At 41.4% G+C, this 19,243-nt stretch overlaps 1 protein-coding gene across 2 annotated transcripts in view; it reads right to left on the minus strand.

The window, feature by feature from the left end:
• Positions 1 to 10,001, minus strand: part of LRP1 (LDL receptor related protein 1) — a 320,650-nt gene extending 310,649 nt beyond the window's left edge. For both annotated transcript variants that reach the window (XM_063293930.1, XM_063293929.1), the window contains exon 1: positions 9,250 to 10,001. In XM_063293930.1, coding sequence (XP_063150000.1) covers positions 9,250 to 9,343 — 94 coding nt within the window. In that variant the 5' untranslated portion in view covers positions 9,344 to 10,001. The remainder of the gene's footprint in view (positions 1 to 9,249) is intronic.
• Positions 10,002 to 19,243: the final 9,242 nt, after the last annotated feature.

Raw genomic sequence — 19,243 nt, forward strand, 5'->3', positions numbered from 1 at the left:
TTTAACTAATGGGACTAACTTTTAAGGGAGGATAGGAATGTTTTATAAAATAATTTCTCTGTGTGTGTGTGTGCACGCGCACACGTGCATGCACTGCCCATGGATCTGACCCAAAATTTGCAAGACATGACATCCCATCACAAAATGCAAGGCATTATTTCAGCTCCTCCATCTCGTGTCTTCCAGATGTGCTGGACTACAGCTGCTTTAATTCCCAATCCTTTAGGGTGCAGTTCAGCATATCAATAGAACACCAGGTTGGAGAAGACTTCTTTCTTAGTTTATGACTCCCTGATGACCTATATCTATAAAGATACTGCAGCCCAGAAGCAGAAGGTTCTTGAAAGAGTTCCTACCGCTACAGTAAGTTGGGAGCCCTTTGCTGCAAACAGTTCAGAGCCTTTGTCATATCTGTTTCTCTATGAGGATGCAGGAAAGCAAGCAATTTAACCACTCATTATGAAACAGAATGGCAAGAGTATTGCACCATTTTTCTTGGGGTATGTGGTTTGGCACAGCTGACATCTGCACTGAATTAAAAGGCTCCTGAAATAAAAGACTTGGTCCAAATCACTCCATGTGAGGTCCCAAGGGGCTGAAACATACAGAAATCTTTTAAAAGGAGTTCCAGTCCACGTGCCTGGCCAGTTGTGCCAGAAACTGTGAATTCCCAGACATTCAGCTGGATTCTGCCCTATTCCAGAATAATCAGTCTGCTGCTTCATGGGAACTACAGTTCCCATGTGCAGTCTGACTGCACAAAAATGGATGTGCTATGCCAAGGTATGTCTAAGTTCAGCACATAACTGCCACATGAATTATACAAATCACTCTCTCCTTGCTTGTGTCCATTCCCAACCAAACCAAAGGAACGTTAATTTGATACTGAATTACGGCTTGGGTGAAGCTGCGCGGAAACACTGTCTAGAAGCATTCTGTCTTCCTGAATAATGCATAGGGAAAGGAAACCTCTCCTCTGTTGAGCATCTTTGCCAAAAGACGAAGGGATGATCATAAGCTTATTTAGTAAGCTTTATGGAAAGAGTTGCCCTTTGGAACACACTTCTGCTCTACAAGGCCAAGTAAACCTCTTTTGCCCTTCGCTTAACTAAAATATTATACTTGTATCCTGAAAATCTAAGTGCTATCTAGCCACATACAATTCTTGTCAAGTTGCAACCAGTTGAAATATGAAGGGAAAATAATAATCCCTGTTACCAAGTGGGTGTGAGAATACATGGCCTACAAAAATTAAACTGGTACTAATCTGAAAGGCAGCAGCTTAAGAATGGCACTAAAGCCAAATAGCTACAAACCAAGTAATTTCATAATTAAAGACGAGTTGACAATGAGTTCTAGAATGGATTTGTAGAGTTATCAAAACTTAGGTGACTTCTATGCAAAAGGTCAATAAATATTTAAATATTCCAGACCAACAGATCAGGGTTATAAACAACTGGGTATCTAGAATATCTTCAACCTCGATAGAGGATGAGTCTTTCATTGTGATGCAGACTTAAATAAATAACTTATCTTCACAGGTATTTTCCACAAGTAGTTAAATTATTCTGAATACTGTTTTATCTATAAGACAGACCTCTTAATAACAAAAAAAGAGATAAGGCAAGTTCCTTCTTGATCAAGGCCTTCCACTAGCAACTCTAATTTTTGCAAAATACAAATCCAACACTCATTTGCACTGTCTGGAGTCTCAGGCAAGTATGACAAAAGGACTATTAAAATTGCGGCAAAACAATAATCAGTCATCTTCCACTTCACTGAGTTGACCAGAGCCAGTGGAAACAACATGACCAAATGCAGCTATCCTGGCACAAGCAACTGTTTCCCATTTCTTCTGATAAAAGACTCCAAAATAACCTAGTGCAGCAAGACACGTCACTTCTAGGTCAAATTTTACAAAGCTCTCCAGATTCTACAATACAACTGAACTTTGTAAAGGTTTTGGGGAGAATGGAGTAAAGGGCCCAAAGAGATTGGGGCTGGAAGAACAAAGGAGAAACCCTTGTGCAGAATCCAAAGGACAAGTGGAGAATTCCCAACTTCTTGCATGGATCCATGAACGGCTCTTTAAACAAACAAGAAAATTAAGGCTTTCCAATCATGATCAGGGCAGAGTGGGAAGATACTGCCTAGTTATTTAAACACCCCCTTCAAATTATGCTTAAATCAAGCATCCTGTAATAGAACAGCCCAAAACTATTAGTAGCCACATCTCCAGCTTGTCATTTTCTATGTCTCCACTGTGCCTTCAAGGAAAACTGCAAGCTATCTCTAAGATCCAAATTTCCTCCCTTGCCTAGGCTCCTGCAGATGAATTAGTACTCTGCAAGTCCCAGTCCCAGTACACATAAACAGTACCATGTTAGGAAAGGCTGCTTTATTTAAACCAGGTTGCTACAGCTCTTTGAAGCATAACAGGAATAAAACTAACAGCAAGGATAAGGCAGTTTGTTACTTTCCCTGTTAATTCTGATCTTGTTTCTCAATCTTTGTTACATATTCACTGTGGATTATATCATTTCATCATCAATTGTGATTATGGCATTGCTGACTTTTATTTGAATACGGTGGAATATCTATTATTTTCATCAACTGTAATGCTGTGTTTCAATATGTAAGGATCACAGATAAATGAATAAAAGAAAACTATAAATAAACTTTTACAAGCTAGCAAGAGATGATACTTCAGCGGTGGCACCATAAGTCACTGCTTGTGCTTTTGTAACTGAACAGGCTTTAAGACATTAGGAAGCTGAGCCGGAACTAGAACCAAAACCAGAGCCAGAGCCAGAGCTAGAAACAGAGCTAGAACTGGAACCAGAGCTAGAACCGGAACTAGAACTGGACATAGAGCTAGAACTAGAACTACAGCTGGAATGAGAACCGGAGCTAGAACCAGAACTGGAACCAGAGCTAGAACTGGAACTAGAACTGGACATAGAACTAGAATGACAACCGGAACGAGAACTGGAGCTAGAACCAGAACCAGAACCAGAGCTAGAACTGGAACTGGAACCAGAGCTAGAACTAGAAGTGAAACCACAGCCAGAGCTAGAAGCAGAACTAGAACCAGAGCTAGAACTGGAACTAGAACTGGAACTGGAACTAGAACCAGAACTAGAGCCAGAGCTAGAACCAGAGCTAGAACTAGAACCAAAGCCAGAACCAGAGCAAGAGCCAGAACTAGAACTAGAACTGGAGCCAGAGCTGGAACTAGAACTAGAACCAGAGCTGGAGCCATTTTTCCTCCTCCACCCACCCCCATCTTCCTTGAATCTTGTTTTGGTGACCCCTCACACACATTCTGAAGGCAGTACAGCAAGGTCCTCAACTGCTGGTATCCTCAACTATATTCTGATACAGTGAGTAGTGACCTGATCATCCTATTAAACCTCAAGAGAGACTATTCCAGGATGCAAACAGATCCCAGGTCTTGCCAATTAAAGCACACACATACTGTCATGCTATCTTCTGACCAAAGATTCCCACCACAACCTCAAGGCATGACCACACAGTGCATATTCAGTGGATCCCAGTCTACTAATGTAACATTCCTTGGCAAAGGTGTAGCATGGGTCAAGCTTCAATTACAATGATCAAAAAACAACTCCCTCCCCAAGGGGGATCTTTTATTCATATAGCTGGGCTATATGAATTTTTGTTAGCATTCCCTCCTTCCACCCTGTCCCAACTCAAATCAACCTTTCACTAGAGCACACATTGTCCAGGTAAGATAAATGTACAGTTGCCTTTTTGTCATTAGTGAAAACTCTCTGCATAAGACATCTAAGAGAAACAACTTGTTTGTAGAGAATACACACATCAGTTAACTTGGAAAATTGGAGTAATGTAGTGTTACAGCAGTTCTCTATCTTTTCCATTACAGGTGTAATAGTTCTTTCATATTTTTATACTGGATGTTTTATTGTATTTTTTTATGGATGTACTGTAAGCTGCTGACTGTCTCTTGATTGTGGTAGGTATAACTGCAATATGTCATCGTGATCATCTAGTTATTCCCTTTCTCCAGAAATGCAATTTGATTAATTCTAACACAGAATTATCAGCATCTTCATCAAGACACAAATTCTCAGAACGTTCCAGAGGAAGACAAGACAATTAGCCTGATACACAATGGCTACAGGTTTGCAATATCTATATGCTCTAAGAGCCAGTTCTGGAAAGGCCAGAGTTCAACAGACTGCACCAATGCCTAGAGAGCTAGTGGATTTCTGGGGTTTCCAAGGGAGAGATCTGCACTTCTGTTTTTGTTTCTCTTCCAGTGTTGTTATCTTGTAGATACAGCATTTCCACTACTCTTCAGTGTTCAATGACTGTCTTAATGAACAACCAGTGTTCACATGCGGTCACAGACCCCACATTAAGGAAACCACATGCAGACATATTTCCATGCTCTTCAATGAACAATTTACTTAGTTTCCCCCAAATTTAATACAAATTTCCCCATAAAGGACAATAAAATGCAATGGGGAAAAAAAATCTGTCTCCTTAACTGTATTACAGTAACAGAAAGCAAGTCGAAACTAACCCTCCAATTTCAAAGAGAAGTTATTCAGAGAAGAAAACAGTCTTACTTTTGGGTAAATACAGTAAGTTTAAAACACCACCATATAAAGGCGAGTTGTGCAACAACGTAATTATCTTACCACTTTCTCACACATTCAGATGTTATTTTGTTTTCCTCAATGGTTATGTCAAGGCCAGTCATGAAGAAATCTTGCCCACCCTATGGATATTTCAGGGCGTTCCTTGAATTGTCAAGTTTCATTCTTGTTAACCCTGACTGTTTAACTTACAAGAGGAATGAGGACCTCTGGTCTGTAGACCTATTGCAGGCTATGAGGCCAGCTCACCCAGCCCATAGGGCCTGAAATGAGGTCCTGTCTCAAGGGCCACCTCATCCTACTTTCTGGCAGTGCAAGTCATGTTACCACCAGGAGCCCATCTCAATGTGCAGGGATCAGGCTGGTCTCAGAATTAGACAGGATAAAGTAAATGACTCAAAAGTCATATTTAGGAATGCCCTTAAAACCTCTGGAGACAACAACTCTCAGAATTCAAAGCCAGCATGGTCTTCACTGTTAGTGTCTATATGGGACTGAGGAAGGGGCCATCCACTATGATGTAGTAGCTAGCACTGGACCAAAACACAGGTGATCCTAGTACAAATCTCCATATACCCATAATACTGAGTAATGATCACAGGCCAGATATTCTCCCCCTCATGTACAGGTTTGTTTTAGGATGTTTAGAAAGGATAGGATATAACTGAAATGCATTCGGAGAGAGATTCCTCTGTGGATCACCATAAAAACTAAGATAGTGAAAAAGCAACCATTTGTCCTGCTCAAACTAATATATATATATACAGCAAATAAGTGCTATATCTGTTCCTGGATTATATTGCTAAAGGTGGCTGTGGTGAGAATTACATGCTGAAGTCTCAAAGGGGGGGGAAATCATACACTAAAAATTAGAAGACTGCACTAGAATCCTTCTCTTTAATTTCTGTTTTCTATATTTTACTATATGGGAATATAATTCATACAACTCCCCCATTTATGTTTTGAAGTGGCTCAGTCTATGAAGAAATCATCTTTCATGCTGGTTCTGTAAACTAGACCAATGATGTGCCCAACACACAAAACCCTTTGTATCAAGAAGTACTTTTGGTGCAGAAGGAAATCCTTGGGAACCTCAGTGAGTCACAAGGCTACTAGTGGCCTACTGCTAATACTAGAAATCTGTATGTTCTAATAACTTAGAATATAGTCACGAAATGTGAAACTTCCAGTTCAGTAACTCAGTGTACAGTAAGAATGTCCTGCTTTCTCTCAGAGGTGGTAGAGATATGGCCATGGAAAACTTGCAAGTGCTTACATGCAGCACTCAGTCATTTTTCTTGGCTCAGGCATATAATAATATACACATACACGAACACACCCCTACCCTAACATGTTATACAAAATTTTAGGGCAGCAGTAGCTGTAGTCAGGAATCAGAATAGCACAGTCAATTTTCCTGAAGTGTTCAGAAGGCTGTTTCCTACTAGTTCCTTATTATAGGAACTTCCATTCTCAAGTTTGTAGCAGTGAAGGTCAAAAAGCATAAACCAAAGACTTACAATAGTTCAACAAATAAATCAACTTGCAAATGAAAAGTCTTTTTAATTTAAATACAAAATAAAACTCACAGTAGGGTAATTACCATTGGAAAAGCCTACTGCATGCACTTTTAAGGTAATCTGACTTCTATTACAGAGAAGAACCCAAGTTTGCCAGTGACTGTACCCTTTATCAGTGTTAATCCAGGGCCAGTTCTACCAAGCAATAGACTGCGGAAACTGCTTAGCTAGTAGAAGTTGAGAAACAAAGAGCAGCAGCATCAAGTTTTGGGTACCGCATTATCTGCCCTCTCATTTTCACAAGTCTAAATTTGAAAGACAGTAACACTAAGGCAGGGGACCCAGTGGCAGAGAACATGTTCAGACATGCAATTCAAGGCTTAGTCCCTGATGAAAGATTTATCAGAAGTGATAAAGTCCTCAGCCTAATATTAAGACAGGTTCTATTCTCAAGGGCAGCCAATCAGGGCAGCCACTGATATGATTATACAGGGCATCTGCAAAATATGGCTTTTCAAACTTGGTGAAAAGACAAGCTAGTCAGATTCTGCAATAAACATATTTTTGCTTTGCACCAGACCACAAGATCTTTTCTCATGTAGATTATTCCAAAACAAATAGGGGCCAGAGCAACCACAGGAAACATTCACACCAAACTATGCCAGTTCTACCATAGGATGGAACCACCACTACCCCCCACGCCGCCCAAAAGAAGCTGGAAGCACCCTGAAGTTTTCCCATAAGTCTGACTGCCACACCTTGCAAAGAAGCATAGACCAACCAATCCTTTAAAATTGTCTCAATTGCACTGTCTTTGTTCGTACAGCCTTTTCACCTAATCCCTATGCATCATCTATTTATTCAGAGCTAAGGGGAAAAAATCACTCAATACATTGCATATTTCATGAAGTCAGGATGGGGTGGGGAAAATGAAAAAAAAAAAAAAGTTCTAGGGCTATGTTCTTGCTTCAGTGATCCCTGTCTGAATATTAAGCCCTAAAGAATGAATGCAATCCAAGGAGATTTGGCAAAATGCAGAGTAGCCCAGCAGCTCACATAAGACTTTCCAGAGGGAAGTTGGAAATGAAAATTGACCTCTGCAATTCAGAGAAGGGAGAGAAGCAGGAGAGTTTAAAATAAAACAGTTGAGTTTAGCTTTCATGCGGTAGTAATGATAGATCGTTCATTTTTGGCTTGATTGCAAGATGCCCTGAAGTTTACCATCAGATACCACCTGTTTTACCTGTCCTTCTCCCTAACCAGTGATACACAAGGCTTACCTATTTTCAAAATTCCTCTTCAGTGAAGAGGCTTGAAAATGTTACATGTAAAGAGGGTAGAGCACACCCTGCACATAGCGCATAAATCTTTTGGAAGGCAGGAATCCATATTTTAAATGCAGGAAACTGGATCTCTCTGGAGTGGACCTCTCCATACTCAAAACCTCTGAGTCTGAAATACCCCCACTATGATCTATTCTACGGCAACCCCTCGGAGATAGTAACAGTCACACCATTTTACCTTTGGTGACAAAAAGGTGCAGGCAATGCAAAGGAATGATAGGTGAATTCCTTCTCTACAACCATTTTGTAGCAGAGAAGAGATGACACCTTGCAAGAACTATTTCAGTATAGTATCTGTGGCAGACATACTGTTTCTTCTCCAGTTCTTCAGGCTAAGGTTTCCCGTGTCTCAGTAGAGGAAATAGGAAATAGGCCCTTCTTACGTACCCATGTTCTTGCCTCTCTCCACTAAATAATAATTCTTCCCATCACTACACTCCATCTCTCCACCCCTTTAAAAAAGTATCATTGTTTCCAATGTACAATCTAACAGCTACCTTATCTATGATATATGCCTGGCATAAACCAAGGGCACAGTGCAGCCCCTCCTTCAATTTGGGGGAAGGAAGAGGACAGAGGCTACTGATTTTGCAGATGGACTTCACAGCCCAGGTTCCAGTGTAATCCAAGCCTTTAGTGTCACCAGCTTCACTGTTGTCTCTCAGAATATACAGCTAGATCTTTATGACAATCAACAACACATTAATACGTGGCTCTCCTTGTCATTACTCTATCCCCAATTGTATTTTGTGGTGGAGCTTTAATCTCCATTTTACAGTTTCCTTGCCAGCGAGGAGGTGTGATCTGCTTGAGGTACCAGCTTCAGGCCTATGCAATGCCAGCAAAACAGGCTCTAAATCCGAATGAGAGCCTGACTGAAAACAGAAGCAACAATATCTGAAGTAAAGATTTATTTACGGGGAACAAGGAACAGGAAAGACAGTTAAACTTGGGCATCTGCTTCCACTTCTTGGCACCGATAAGGACGTACAATAAACCTAGAAAGTGCAAGGTTTTTTTTAAAAAAAACAACAGTATGATGGTCAACACTTCTTAAGGGTGTAATCCTCTACACTATTAGCTGGTGGAAAGCCCTGTGGAACTCAATGGGACTTGCTTCTGAATAAACATTCACTGGAATGCACTATTTTACTCCCATTGTGTCCTAAAGCTACACACTGGCAACAGGGAAGGGAGGGGGAGAAATTCCAATGATCTCTCCATTGAGAATGGATTTTATTAAAAAAGATTTCTCTCATTAAGTAGATACCCATTTTATAGCCTGGTCTCTTTGCCACTGGTTCCCACCCTCAAAACAAGCCAAACTCTAATTCCTACCTATCTTCATACTTACACAATCATTTGCTCCTGGAAAGAAATCTGCATAAGCCTCAACATCTCTTTGGCACAGAGCAGGAAACAAAAATGCAGGCAAATGAATGTAAAATATGCAACACCTTCTTGCATATATTCAAGATGCGTTATATTTTGGGAGAATATTTTTTTTTAATGCAGCCTTCTCTCCAAAGTGCAAAGCATATGTGGAATTCCTGGAGAGACAGTCCCCCTTCCACATCCCAGCTTTTTTTTAGGGAAAAGCAGTTGTATTAAGGGGGGAGGGAGGCCAAGGGACGCTGTTTTAAAAGGTAAGATAACATCAGGCACACAACGCAACAAGTAAAACTAACCAGAATAAGGTAAAAAGCACGGTACAGAGGGGGGGGGAAGGATTTCACTCACCTTCAAGGGTAAAAACAGGGGCGATCCCTATTAGCATGTGCAAAATTCCTAGTAAAAGCAGCCACAACCCCACTTCTACTCTGTGGGGCAGCATGTTTGTGCAAAAATATTTAAAAAAATAAAACCAGGTTGCCAGATAGTCCACGCAAGACGCACTGTTGCAGCTATTTCTTCTTCGTAGCTGCTCACCGTTCCCACCTCTTCTTCACTCTCTCCTTCCAAGGGTCTTCAATTCTTTCACCATCCACTGAGGGAGAAATGGGAGGGGGGCGACGGCAAGGAAAAGCCCCTCTCCCTGCTCCTCTCTCCCTCCCAGCCCAGGAGATGAGAAAACCCAGCAGCGGCAAAGGCTGGGGAGGGGAGAGGAGGGGGTTCAGCCCTTCTAAGCGAGAAAGGAAGATTGCATGCAGGAAAAGAAAAAAAAAAGGGGGGGGGTGATCAGCAGCAGTCCACTTCTTCTGCACTAGGTTAAAAACAAACCAAGGTAATCGCAGTGGGCATCAGAGGTTCCAAGAACGAGGCATAGGAAAGAAGGAAACCGGGGGAGGGGGGTGCCGACAGAAGGGAAGGAAGAAAATAAAAAAGGGGTACTTCTGGATCCCGAAAGAGATGGAGACAGCAGCTCCTCTTCTTTCCCAGCCCCTCCGAATGATGGAGAGGGGAGGATGCACGGGTTGATGCCGTTTGCACCCGGGAACGCTTTATGCACGACGCGTTCCTACGCCTCCCGCCACCACTGCCGGACGAAGGCAAAGCAACCCCCGCCTGCCGCACCAGTAGCCTCAGCCGCCTGATGGAGCTCGCGCCGCCTTCTGCCTGCCTGACGTCATAGGCTCCCAGGGAAAGGCAGGGGAGGGCGCTGCAAATGGGGGCTACGCGGCAGTGGGCTTAGGGCGCATGCGCTTTCTGATTCCCTGCTGCTGAATGGGGGGAAGTGGCAGGTCGTATTTTAAAACCTTAGAAGAAGGCTTCATCACGATAGGGGTGGGGGCGCGGAAATGGGATGCACGTGGATGCCGTCTACACCCAGTGTAAGAGCTGGTTCCTCTGTCTACCCAAAAAGCCCCCCTCCCCAAACAAACTCTGCCTCTCTCGGACAAAAATGTCAAAGGGCGGCGCGCGCCCTCCTCGTTTTTCGAAAGACTGTAGCGCGGTTGCTTTTCCTCATTGCGAGCGACACCCCCCCGCCCCGAGCAACCGAACTAAAAGCCACGATATGCTGAGCAGCGTCCTAATGACAAGGACAGCCCCCTTCCTCTGGCACAAAGAGAACGAACGCCGGGGAAGCTGCTGGAGGTTCAGCTGAACAAGCCTCGTGGAGGGAACCGCACTCCCCCCCACCCCAGTCTCATTCCGAAAACGCGCGCGCGCGCACCTGCCTGCCTGTATTGGGAGGAGGGAAACCTGCCATACTCAACGTGGGCAAACCTCTCCCCGTTAGATAATGGGATGTGCGCAGGCATGCAAGATGCCCGGGTCCTTGTTGCAAGGGAAGCCACCTATGGCAGCAGGAATGCGCGTGGTTTTAGTTCAAAGGACGACGGATGCAACGAATGCGGCTGAAGTGTTAGAAGGAAAAGACCCCCTTAAGATGTCAGAAAGGCGAAGAAGCCCCCCAGCGCGAGGAAAAGCTGCCGAGTGGGATGCCTGATTCCCAGCCCTTCAGTAAACAATAGAGACCATGCCCGGTAAACACGGTCGTGTCTCAGTCGCCTGCCTGTGCCAGGTGCTTCCAAGAGCCATTCCCTTCCAAGCCGTCTTCCAACCAGGCGACCTCAGAACCCCAGTAATTCCCAGCCAACATAGACAAAGGCACCAGATTACAAAAAGCAACCTTACAAACTCAGTTCCCTAACTGATGCCCAAATCTCCAGGAGAAATAAATCGGAAAATGGCAGCCTGCTATTCCGTAGAGTGGAGCACATTTCTGTCCCTTCTAGAAGATCATTTTTATGGTTTCTGTTACATAAAAAATCTATTTTCCACATTATGTTACTAGGGGGATTTTTAAATGCATCGTCTCTAAAAGATTTAATTAAATCATGGTTTATTCACAAGCAAACAGAAGTCTTAAATCATTATTTTCATTCCCAAATCTAAAAGTAGTGTATTTTAATAAACGCATACAGTTCAGTACTGCTTTTTTATTAAAATGGGCTTATTGTTTTCCCACTTTTAATCTTATAAACTGCCCAGAATCTTGTGGAGTTGAACAGCCACTAACTTGCACAAATAAAATAAAACCCAAAGTAACTTAAAGTTTCAGCATAAATCCAACATAATAACAATAAAAAGTTTAAAGTTATGCTCAGGATACCTCAACTCATCAGTTTGTTAATAATAGCTGCCTTATAACATTTAATCCATTCAAAATGCTTACACTGTGTGGCAGTGGCTTTTCTGAAACTCAGATCAACTTTTTCCCTCAGTCTTATCTAAAACCCAAGAAATTCCCCAGGAGTTTTGCACTGCCCTTCCTCCTCTTCCTCTTCCAGCCCCTGCCTGACGATACTGTCCTCTTCCTTATTCTTTGTATTCTTTGTATTCAATACTCTTCTACTTCCTTATTCTTTATATACTTTGATGTTTCAGTGCTGAGTCCAACATAGTAAAAATGCTGTATAAATACAGTTCAGTTCTGGAAACCTGCCAATAGGTTTGCATTTTTTTTTTAATCTTAGTTTAATTACTAACTCTGATTCCAATTCGTAGCCCAGGAGTTAATGTGACTGCAGCGCCTCTGGCTTAGTCTTACTTAGTATTACCATGAAATAGAATTATTTTACTTTTCATTTCATTAACTTAATGTTGGCGTAAAAAGTTCCCTGTAGCATAGCCTGACCCTAGTCTCTCCAGATATATATATTTTTTCTCCTTATTCCCCCACCACCACCACCACCACCACCACACACAAAATCCTATCCAATACCTTCCCACTAGGAAGTTGTTCTCAATCTTGGTTCTCAAATGTTACTGAATAGCAATCTTCTGCTGACTGGTAGGGTATGGTAGCAGATGTAATCCAATATCTAATCAAGTTGAAAGTTGGAAACCCATAGATCGACAGAGTCAGAGAACAGAGACCAAGTACTTCTCAAAATATGTATCAGATGCATCATTAGCAGTATAGCTCATACACTAAGGTTTAACACTTCAGCATTTTTAAAGGTGGTGTCATGTTCATCGTTCCAATGGTCTGGGTACATCGTAACGTTTCGCATGTCAATTTCCTGATCCGTGTCTGTCATTTGCTGGGAGGGAATTTCAGCCATGCCGGGCTGTAATCTCCTTACTGTTACTGAGGAATGTATGTTTGGGTTATTGCATGTGTTCAAGGTTACTTTCCCAGGCCGATGTGTAACGGTCACCAACACCTGGGAGGGGGTGGTTGCTATGGTGGGGCGAGGGGCGGGATCGGGTTTGAAGCGGGGGGGTTTAGTTTGTATTTGGCGCGCTTTTGGTCATTCTCAGCTTTCTTTGTATTTGCACACTATTCTTTCAATAAATTAGTTTTCATTAAGAACCTGCTTGTGAGGCTGAGTATGTCAGAATAGGCAACCATTACAGGTGGGTTATAAATCTAACAAATAAGTATCAGATTGGGCATGCTGAAAGTATATGTCAAGTTCCAATATAAATATCAAGGAGATTGGTAGCAACTTTTTGTAGAACAATTTGTAGCAAGGAGATTGGTAGCAACAAGATGTACTTCTATGTCTTTTGTCGTATGCCAGATATTGCCATTCTTTTGAATCTGGTAGGCACAGTTGGAATTTCGAGACCATGTAATACCCAAACTTACAGAATGGTTACCCTACTGGGCATGATCAGTCACAAAAGTCTTACTTACCAAAAAGAAACTAGGAAGTTCTTCCCCAACCCCTCTCCTTTCAAGTTCTATTTGTGTGTGATATGTAGCATTTATGCACTGAAAAATAATGTAGAAGAAATTTATGTCAACCTGGTTAGCATTAACAAGTTTGTTTTATCGCATGGATTCAAGATATTCCCTAGAAACCTGGAGGTCACTAAAAGTTATACATAATGGGAGCTTTTAGAAGGTGTAATGGAACTGCTCCACATTGGCCAGACGTTGGTCAGCCTAACTGGGCCAGTGCAACATTTCTACAAACATAAAAACTAATAAATGGTTTGCTAGAGCGGTTGTCAGTTCACAAAGTCACTTAGGCAATCAGATCTGGTACAGATCCCCAAGTCAAGGGGAGATAAGAGAGGTAAGGGTCCTTCCTTTCTATATTTACATATGAGAATAGAACAATTAATTTGCCTATTCTTCTGTGATTGCCTAGTTTCCTATTAATTTACTTCTCTGTCTAAAAAAATCCTGGTTGGTTATATTGTTGAAATACAGAGGGAACTTATACTCACCATGGCCAAGATTATGGTAGTTCAAAAAAGAGGAAACTTGAGTTTTTTTCACTGGCATAATATGTGTTGTCATGGGATAATCTACTTATTCTTTATCAGGAAGACAATAGGGGATAAGCCAATGTGATAATTACTTGTTTTGGAAATTGCTCGAACAAAGAGAGTTTGGAAAGATAATATCTTTTTAGAAAAGTCTGAAAGCCATACTGTTGGTCCTTCAGAGGTGGAAAAACATGAATATGTCCTCAAAATTGCATTTTTTATGTATGTGTTTTGCCTTTTTAAATAAATCCTTTTCTCCTTTGACTTAGAAAATGCTGCAATTCTGCTTTCCTTAAGCAAATTCTTACTTTTCTATTGCTTGTGGTGCCTTCTGGGTTTTTTATTTTATTTTATTTTTATTTATTTAGCAAAGTTTGTCACTACCCATCTCCCTCAAAAGAGGGACTCTGGACAGTTTACAGCAAAGCTAAAAAGAGATTAAAATACAATAAAAACAAGATATCTTAAATATAAATATAAATATAAAATAGCATCCAGGATGGCAATATTAAAAGTTCTGATTTAAATTCATAAGTACACGGGAACCACTTTAAGGCTCTAGCCACCCCCTTACCTTCTATATAGCTGTATCAGATGTCACTATTGTTGCTAGATTTTCTCTTTAAGAATTCTGGCTTTTTTTTTTAGTTTTCAGTAAAGCAACTTTAATACATTGAACTTCCTTTTCAATATTGTGCTTGTTTCAGCTGCCATTATTGCCACCATTTTTATTCCCACCTTAAATATATCATAAGCTAGCCCCAGAAATATTCGGAATAAAGCTTATGGCTGAACTTCTTGCATTTCTTTACAGTGCTGGAATTTTCTTTCTTTCTTTAAAAGGAAGCCAGGAAAAACCACAAGGAATCCTCCAGAGCTGTGTGTTTCAGTAAGCACATGCATGCTGGTGTGCAGAGGCTGGAGATCAGATAAAAACCCTTTAAAAAGTCTATGCACCTGAGGAAACTTTATTTCTTCACAGAATATCTTGTATTTGCAGGGTCATAACCAAAGGTAGAGCTCCATGTTTTCATGACTGCTCCTCTGTCAAAGACTTGAAAGAGACCGTCATCTAATGATGTTGATTTTAGAGAGCTTGCCATAATATACAGGTCCCCAGAGAGTGAGGAGGGAAAAGTAACAACAGGAAGAGGTGGGATAGGTTTGCACACACGCAACAAAGAAAAAAACAATGGAAGCAACACATTTGCATAACATTATAGCATGCAAAAATTGAAAAATATTATCAGTTTATCTTAAAGATAATGTACCCATTGCAGCATTGTAGGAGAGAGCCAGTTTGGTCTAGTGATTAAGGTGATGGGCTAGAAAACAGGAGGCTGTGAGTTCTAGTCCCACCTTAGGCATGAAAGCTGGCTGGGTGACCTTGGGCCAGTCACTCTCTCTCAGCCCAACTCAGTGCAATGTTGACTAGCCTGCTCGTGGTGCATCCCAGGCAACGTGACTTGTCACAGCTAAATAGTCTACGCATCTGGCTGCTGGACCTCACAAGGATTTCCCAGCAAGAAAAGCAGCATGAACACTGAACTGCTATGCCATATGATTATTTTAAAAAAAAAAGCATTGTAGGAGACTCAGCAAATGCCCAACAGTGCTGACCTCTAATGGTGCTTTAGATGAATCTCAAAATCATTGTATGAAAAGTCACTCAAAATTACTTATTGTTTCCATATCTGAAGAATAATGACCTGCGTTCATAATATCAATCTTTCTTTTTTGTGTGCTACCTCAAGAAGGACCAGGAGATGATGTACTAAAATGCTATTCTATGGTAGTTATGTTACTGAATCATGAGAAGTAGGAAGTTAATGTATGTAATGATCTTGAGTTCAGAGAGTTGTGTGAATCAGCCCTTAGTTCATTTACAACCTCCCTAAAGAACATGGATAAGCTAAAGCTGCTATATCTATGTATGCAGATTATATTGCTTTTTTTTTTAATCAATTCAATCATGTCTGATTCTTGGAGACTACCTGGACAAGTCCCTGCAGTTTTCTTGGCAAGGTTTTTCAAGAGGGAGGGACTGGCCCAAGATCACCCAGCTGATCTCCCAGTTTTTAGCCTGGTGCCTTAACCACTAGACCAAACTGCTGTATCTATATATGCAGATTATATTGCTCTAGAAGTGCATTAACCACCAAATGCAGCTAGCAATTTTAAATTAGAAGATGGCAAGCAAATTAGCAGGTTAGCGGACTAGTTAATTCAACATATGTAAGTGATGAATCAGTAAATCAAAACTGGGATAATTAGACTATGCAGATTACATTATTTAAATATAGTGAGCTGAACAAAAAATCAGCCTTATTTAACACAGTTTTCATAGCTTATTTTTCTTACATGTTGTTTCCCATATTATTTCCGGCATCAACAACCTCTCATTCCTGTGACCTGCCTAGAGATCTCATGTTTACAGCAAAATGCCCATCATTTCACAAGAATTGTCAGTCATGTTCATTAATCCACTAATACCCCATATAGAAGCTTTCCAGATCACTCCTGCAAGTATTTGGAAAGGTCTACCCAATGTTAGCTTTGGCAAAAGATTGCAATGTCACTCTAGTTCGCTTCCGTATGGTAAATGGGGAAGGGGGATATCACCTTGTCCTTTGCCTCAGGTAACAGAATATCTTGGGATGGCCCTGCTGTTGTTCCCTGGATATCCCAAGCTCGGTCCACACAAAATTAATAAAAACACCCTTGCAGTTATGGAGACAATGTCATTACAGCTTATCTAAGGTAAAAAGGAAATTCTGGACCAGGGAACAGGCCCGGAGAGTAGGCAGATTGCAAGTAACAGGAAGGCTGATTAACTCTGGGATGCAAACAGCAGCATCAAAGCGTGATTATTTATCTGGGGACAGCATGAGAGCCAAATGTTCATTCTAGGTATGCACTAGCACATCAGTGGGGGGAGGGGGGAGACACAGGCTCAGGAATACCAATGGTGGGTACAGATAGCTAATGACTTGGAAAGCTTTTGCTGTCTAAAAACATATTACACTGACTCGGAAGCCACAGCCGCCTTCCCTTGCAGAGAGGAGCAGGGTGTGGTGTAATGCCAAGCAGGCTTCTCAGGATGCGGGTGAGCCTGGCTGAAACACAACAGATTGTTTACCTTAAAAGCCCATCTACTAACAATAGGTGCTGGTGCATTCTAGAGTGATAAAGGCACTCTTTAGAAAGAACAACTTTTATAACCTCTCCATGCTCATCTGCCTATACATAATGGACTGGTTCTGCAGTACGCCTAATCATGCTTAGAATTCAGCTATTGGCATTAATTAAATGTAAGTTTGGGTAACTCGTTAATTTAAAGGGGTCTACTTTAGGCAGCATTAAAAGAGGGATCTAGTATTGCATGTCCAAACTTTGCAGTCAAATTCCTTCCTCCTGACTTCCCCTTTTCATCCCTTTCCATCTCCAGCTTCAGCCCTGGAAAGTTGCGGGGGGGGGGGGGGCTCAAGGTGTAATTGCCCCCTTCTTCTTCCCTAAGCAGAAGCCCTTTCCTCTAGTACAAACGTATGATTAGATTCTGCTCTACTTCTGGCTCTGGAGGAATGCCTTAAAATCAGTGTTGGCTCCTGGCGACTGCCTGGACAAGTCCCTGCAGTTTTCTTGGCAAGATTTCAGAAGTGGTTTGCCCTTGCCTCCTTCCTAGGGCTGAGAGAGAGGGACTGGCCCAAGGTCACCCAGCTGGCTTCATGCCTAAGGCGGGACTAGAACTCTCAGTCTCCTGCTTTCTAGCCTGATGCCTTAACCACCACACCAAACTGGCTCTCAATTCTGGCTCTAATCCCATGTAAATAAATCTTGCCCACCTGAGGCTTATCTAAAATATGCTTTTGAGTTATCATCATAGTATGATAGCCAATAAAACTATGAGCCATTACATTTTAATTTTTGTTTGATGGAAAGATTTTGAAAGGGAAATTCTCAGTTAAACATTATATTCTTAGCCCATGAATAATTTTCTCAGTATTTCAAAAATGGCAAAACCCAGAAAAAGACATAAGACAACATCTAACCAAGAAGTGTAGGCATTTCCATACCATTACATTTCTATTCCTCAATCTCAATCATGCATTTTGACCAGTGGTTACCTTTATGTCCAGTGAGAACACAAATCAGTGCTCTCTCCAGCTGACCAACAAAGGAATGCATCCCAGAGTTATAAACCTTTCCTCACACTGCTTTCCAGACAAAATGGAAAGCAGATATTTTAATTTCTTTCCTTCCCTCCCTGTCCCCTCACCCCAATGTTTATTTGTCTGGCTGCACAAAAAAAAGAAATGGGTGGGTGCTGTGAGGAGTTGCTAAGCTGTCAATCCTCCATTCCTTTTTTACCTTGAAAAGATAATTTGTCAGAATGAACTGGAAGCTGTGAGGTAAGGTGATGAAGAATTCCCTTTGGAAGGAAAACATCCCATCTACCAGCTATGCAGACCTTCAATGTTTCAACTGAGAAGATTACATTTAGCAAAATTACATAAGCCCTACAGCTGACTGAGAAGTTAAATAAATAAGCTGCCAGATACAAACAGTTACATGAATAAGCACAGATTCAGAGCCAGTTCTGGAGCAGTGGATACAAAGGCCCTGTGAAGTGCTTTGAGGTGAATCATGCTATCCACAGTTGAAATTTAATTTACATCATGTGGTTACTGCAGAGATGAAGATACTTTTTTCAGTGTATTAGCAAAATTCCCAGATGGGAAAGATCTCTGAGGCTGAATTCTAATGATGGGTGTGTGCAAAGGAAAAATGAGTATGCCATACTTACTTATACAAGCAGAAACCAGCCATTTGAAGGAAACTCATGCGCCCCGTAGGAATGTCTATGTCCTTTGTAGCAGCAAATTTGTCAGCCAACTAAAGTATGCAAAAAAACATGCAGAATTAAATCCAGCAGAGCTTAATTAAAATTGCTGATTGTGATCTTCGCAGCACACCCTACTGCTACCACTCACAACAGAAATAATATATCCAAACAGATATATGACTTCTGTCAAAGCTAGAAAAACAAATTTAAACTTACTGTGAATTACAGAAACTTACTGAATATTACGATAATTGACTGTCAGTAGGGGAAGAAGAACTCTGAAGTTTTATTGTAACCAACCGGGACACTGTGAACATATACTGTAGCAGTTCCAGATGGCTGAAGAATAATACAGAACAAATTTCAGAAGACCAGAGAGCTGCTCCCATAAGGACAAAAAGGGAGAAGTTGGAACACTTTGGAAAAATACAAACCACATTCCATCCGTGTGGAGATCAAAGACCAAAAAAGTCAAAGGGTAAGGATGTGCCTGGCAGGAAAAGCTTTGCAGACTGAATTCAAAGAACTGGTTGGCCAGACTAGGTACATGGACCAGAGGTCCTTGCCTTACTGGTTCACCTTGCTAGGCTACAAACATGCAGCCATCATATACATTGTGAGGAGGATAATACTAATCTACTTCACATAATTGTTCTAAGCATTTCAATGACACAAAATGCAGTGTTTTTTAGCACTCTGAAAACTATAAATATTTTGCTA

Source organism: Candoia aspera, chromosome 2 (genome assembly GCF_035149785.1).
Source record: "Candoia aspera isolate rCanAsp1 chromosome 2, rCanAsp1.hap2, whole genome shotgun sequence".
Lineage (NCBI taxonomy): Eukaryota > Metazoa > Chordata > Lepidosauria > Squamata > Boidae > Candoia > Candoia aspera.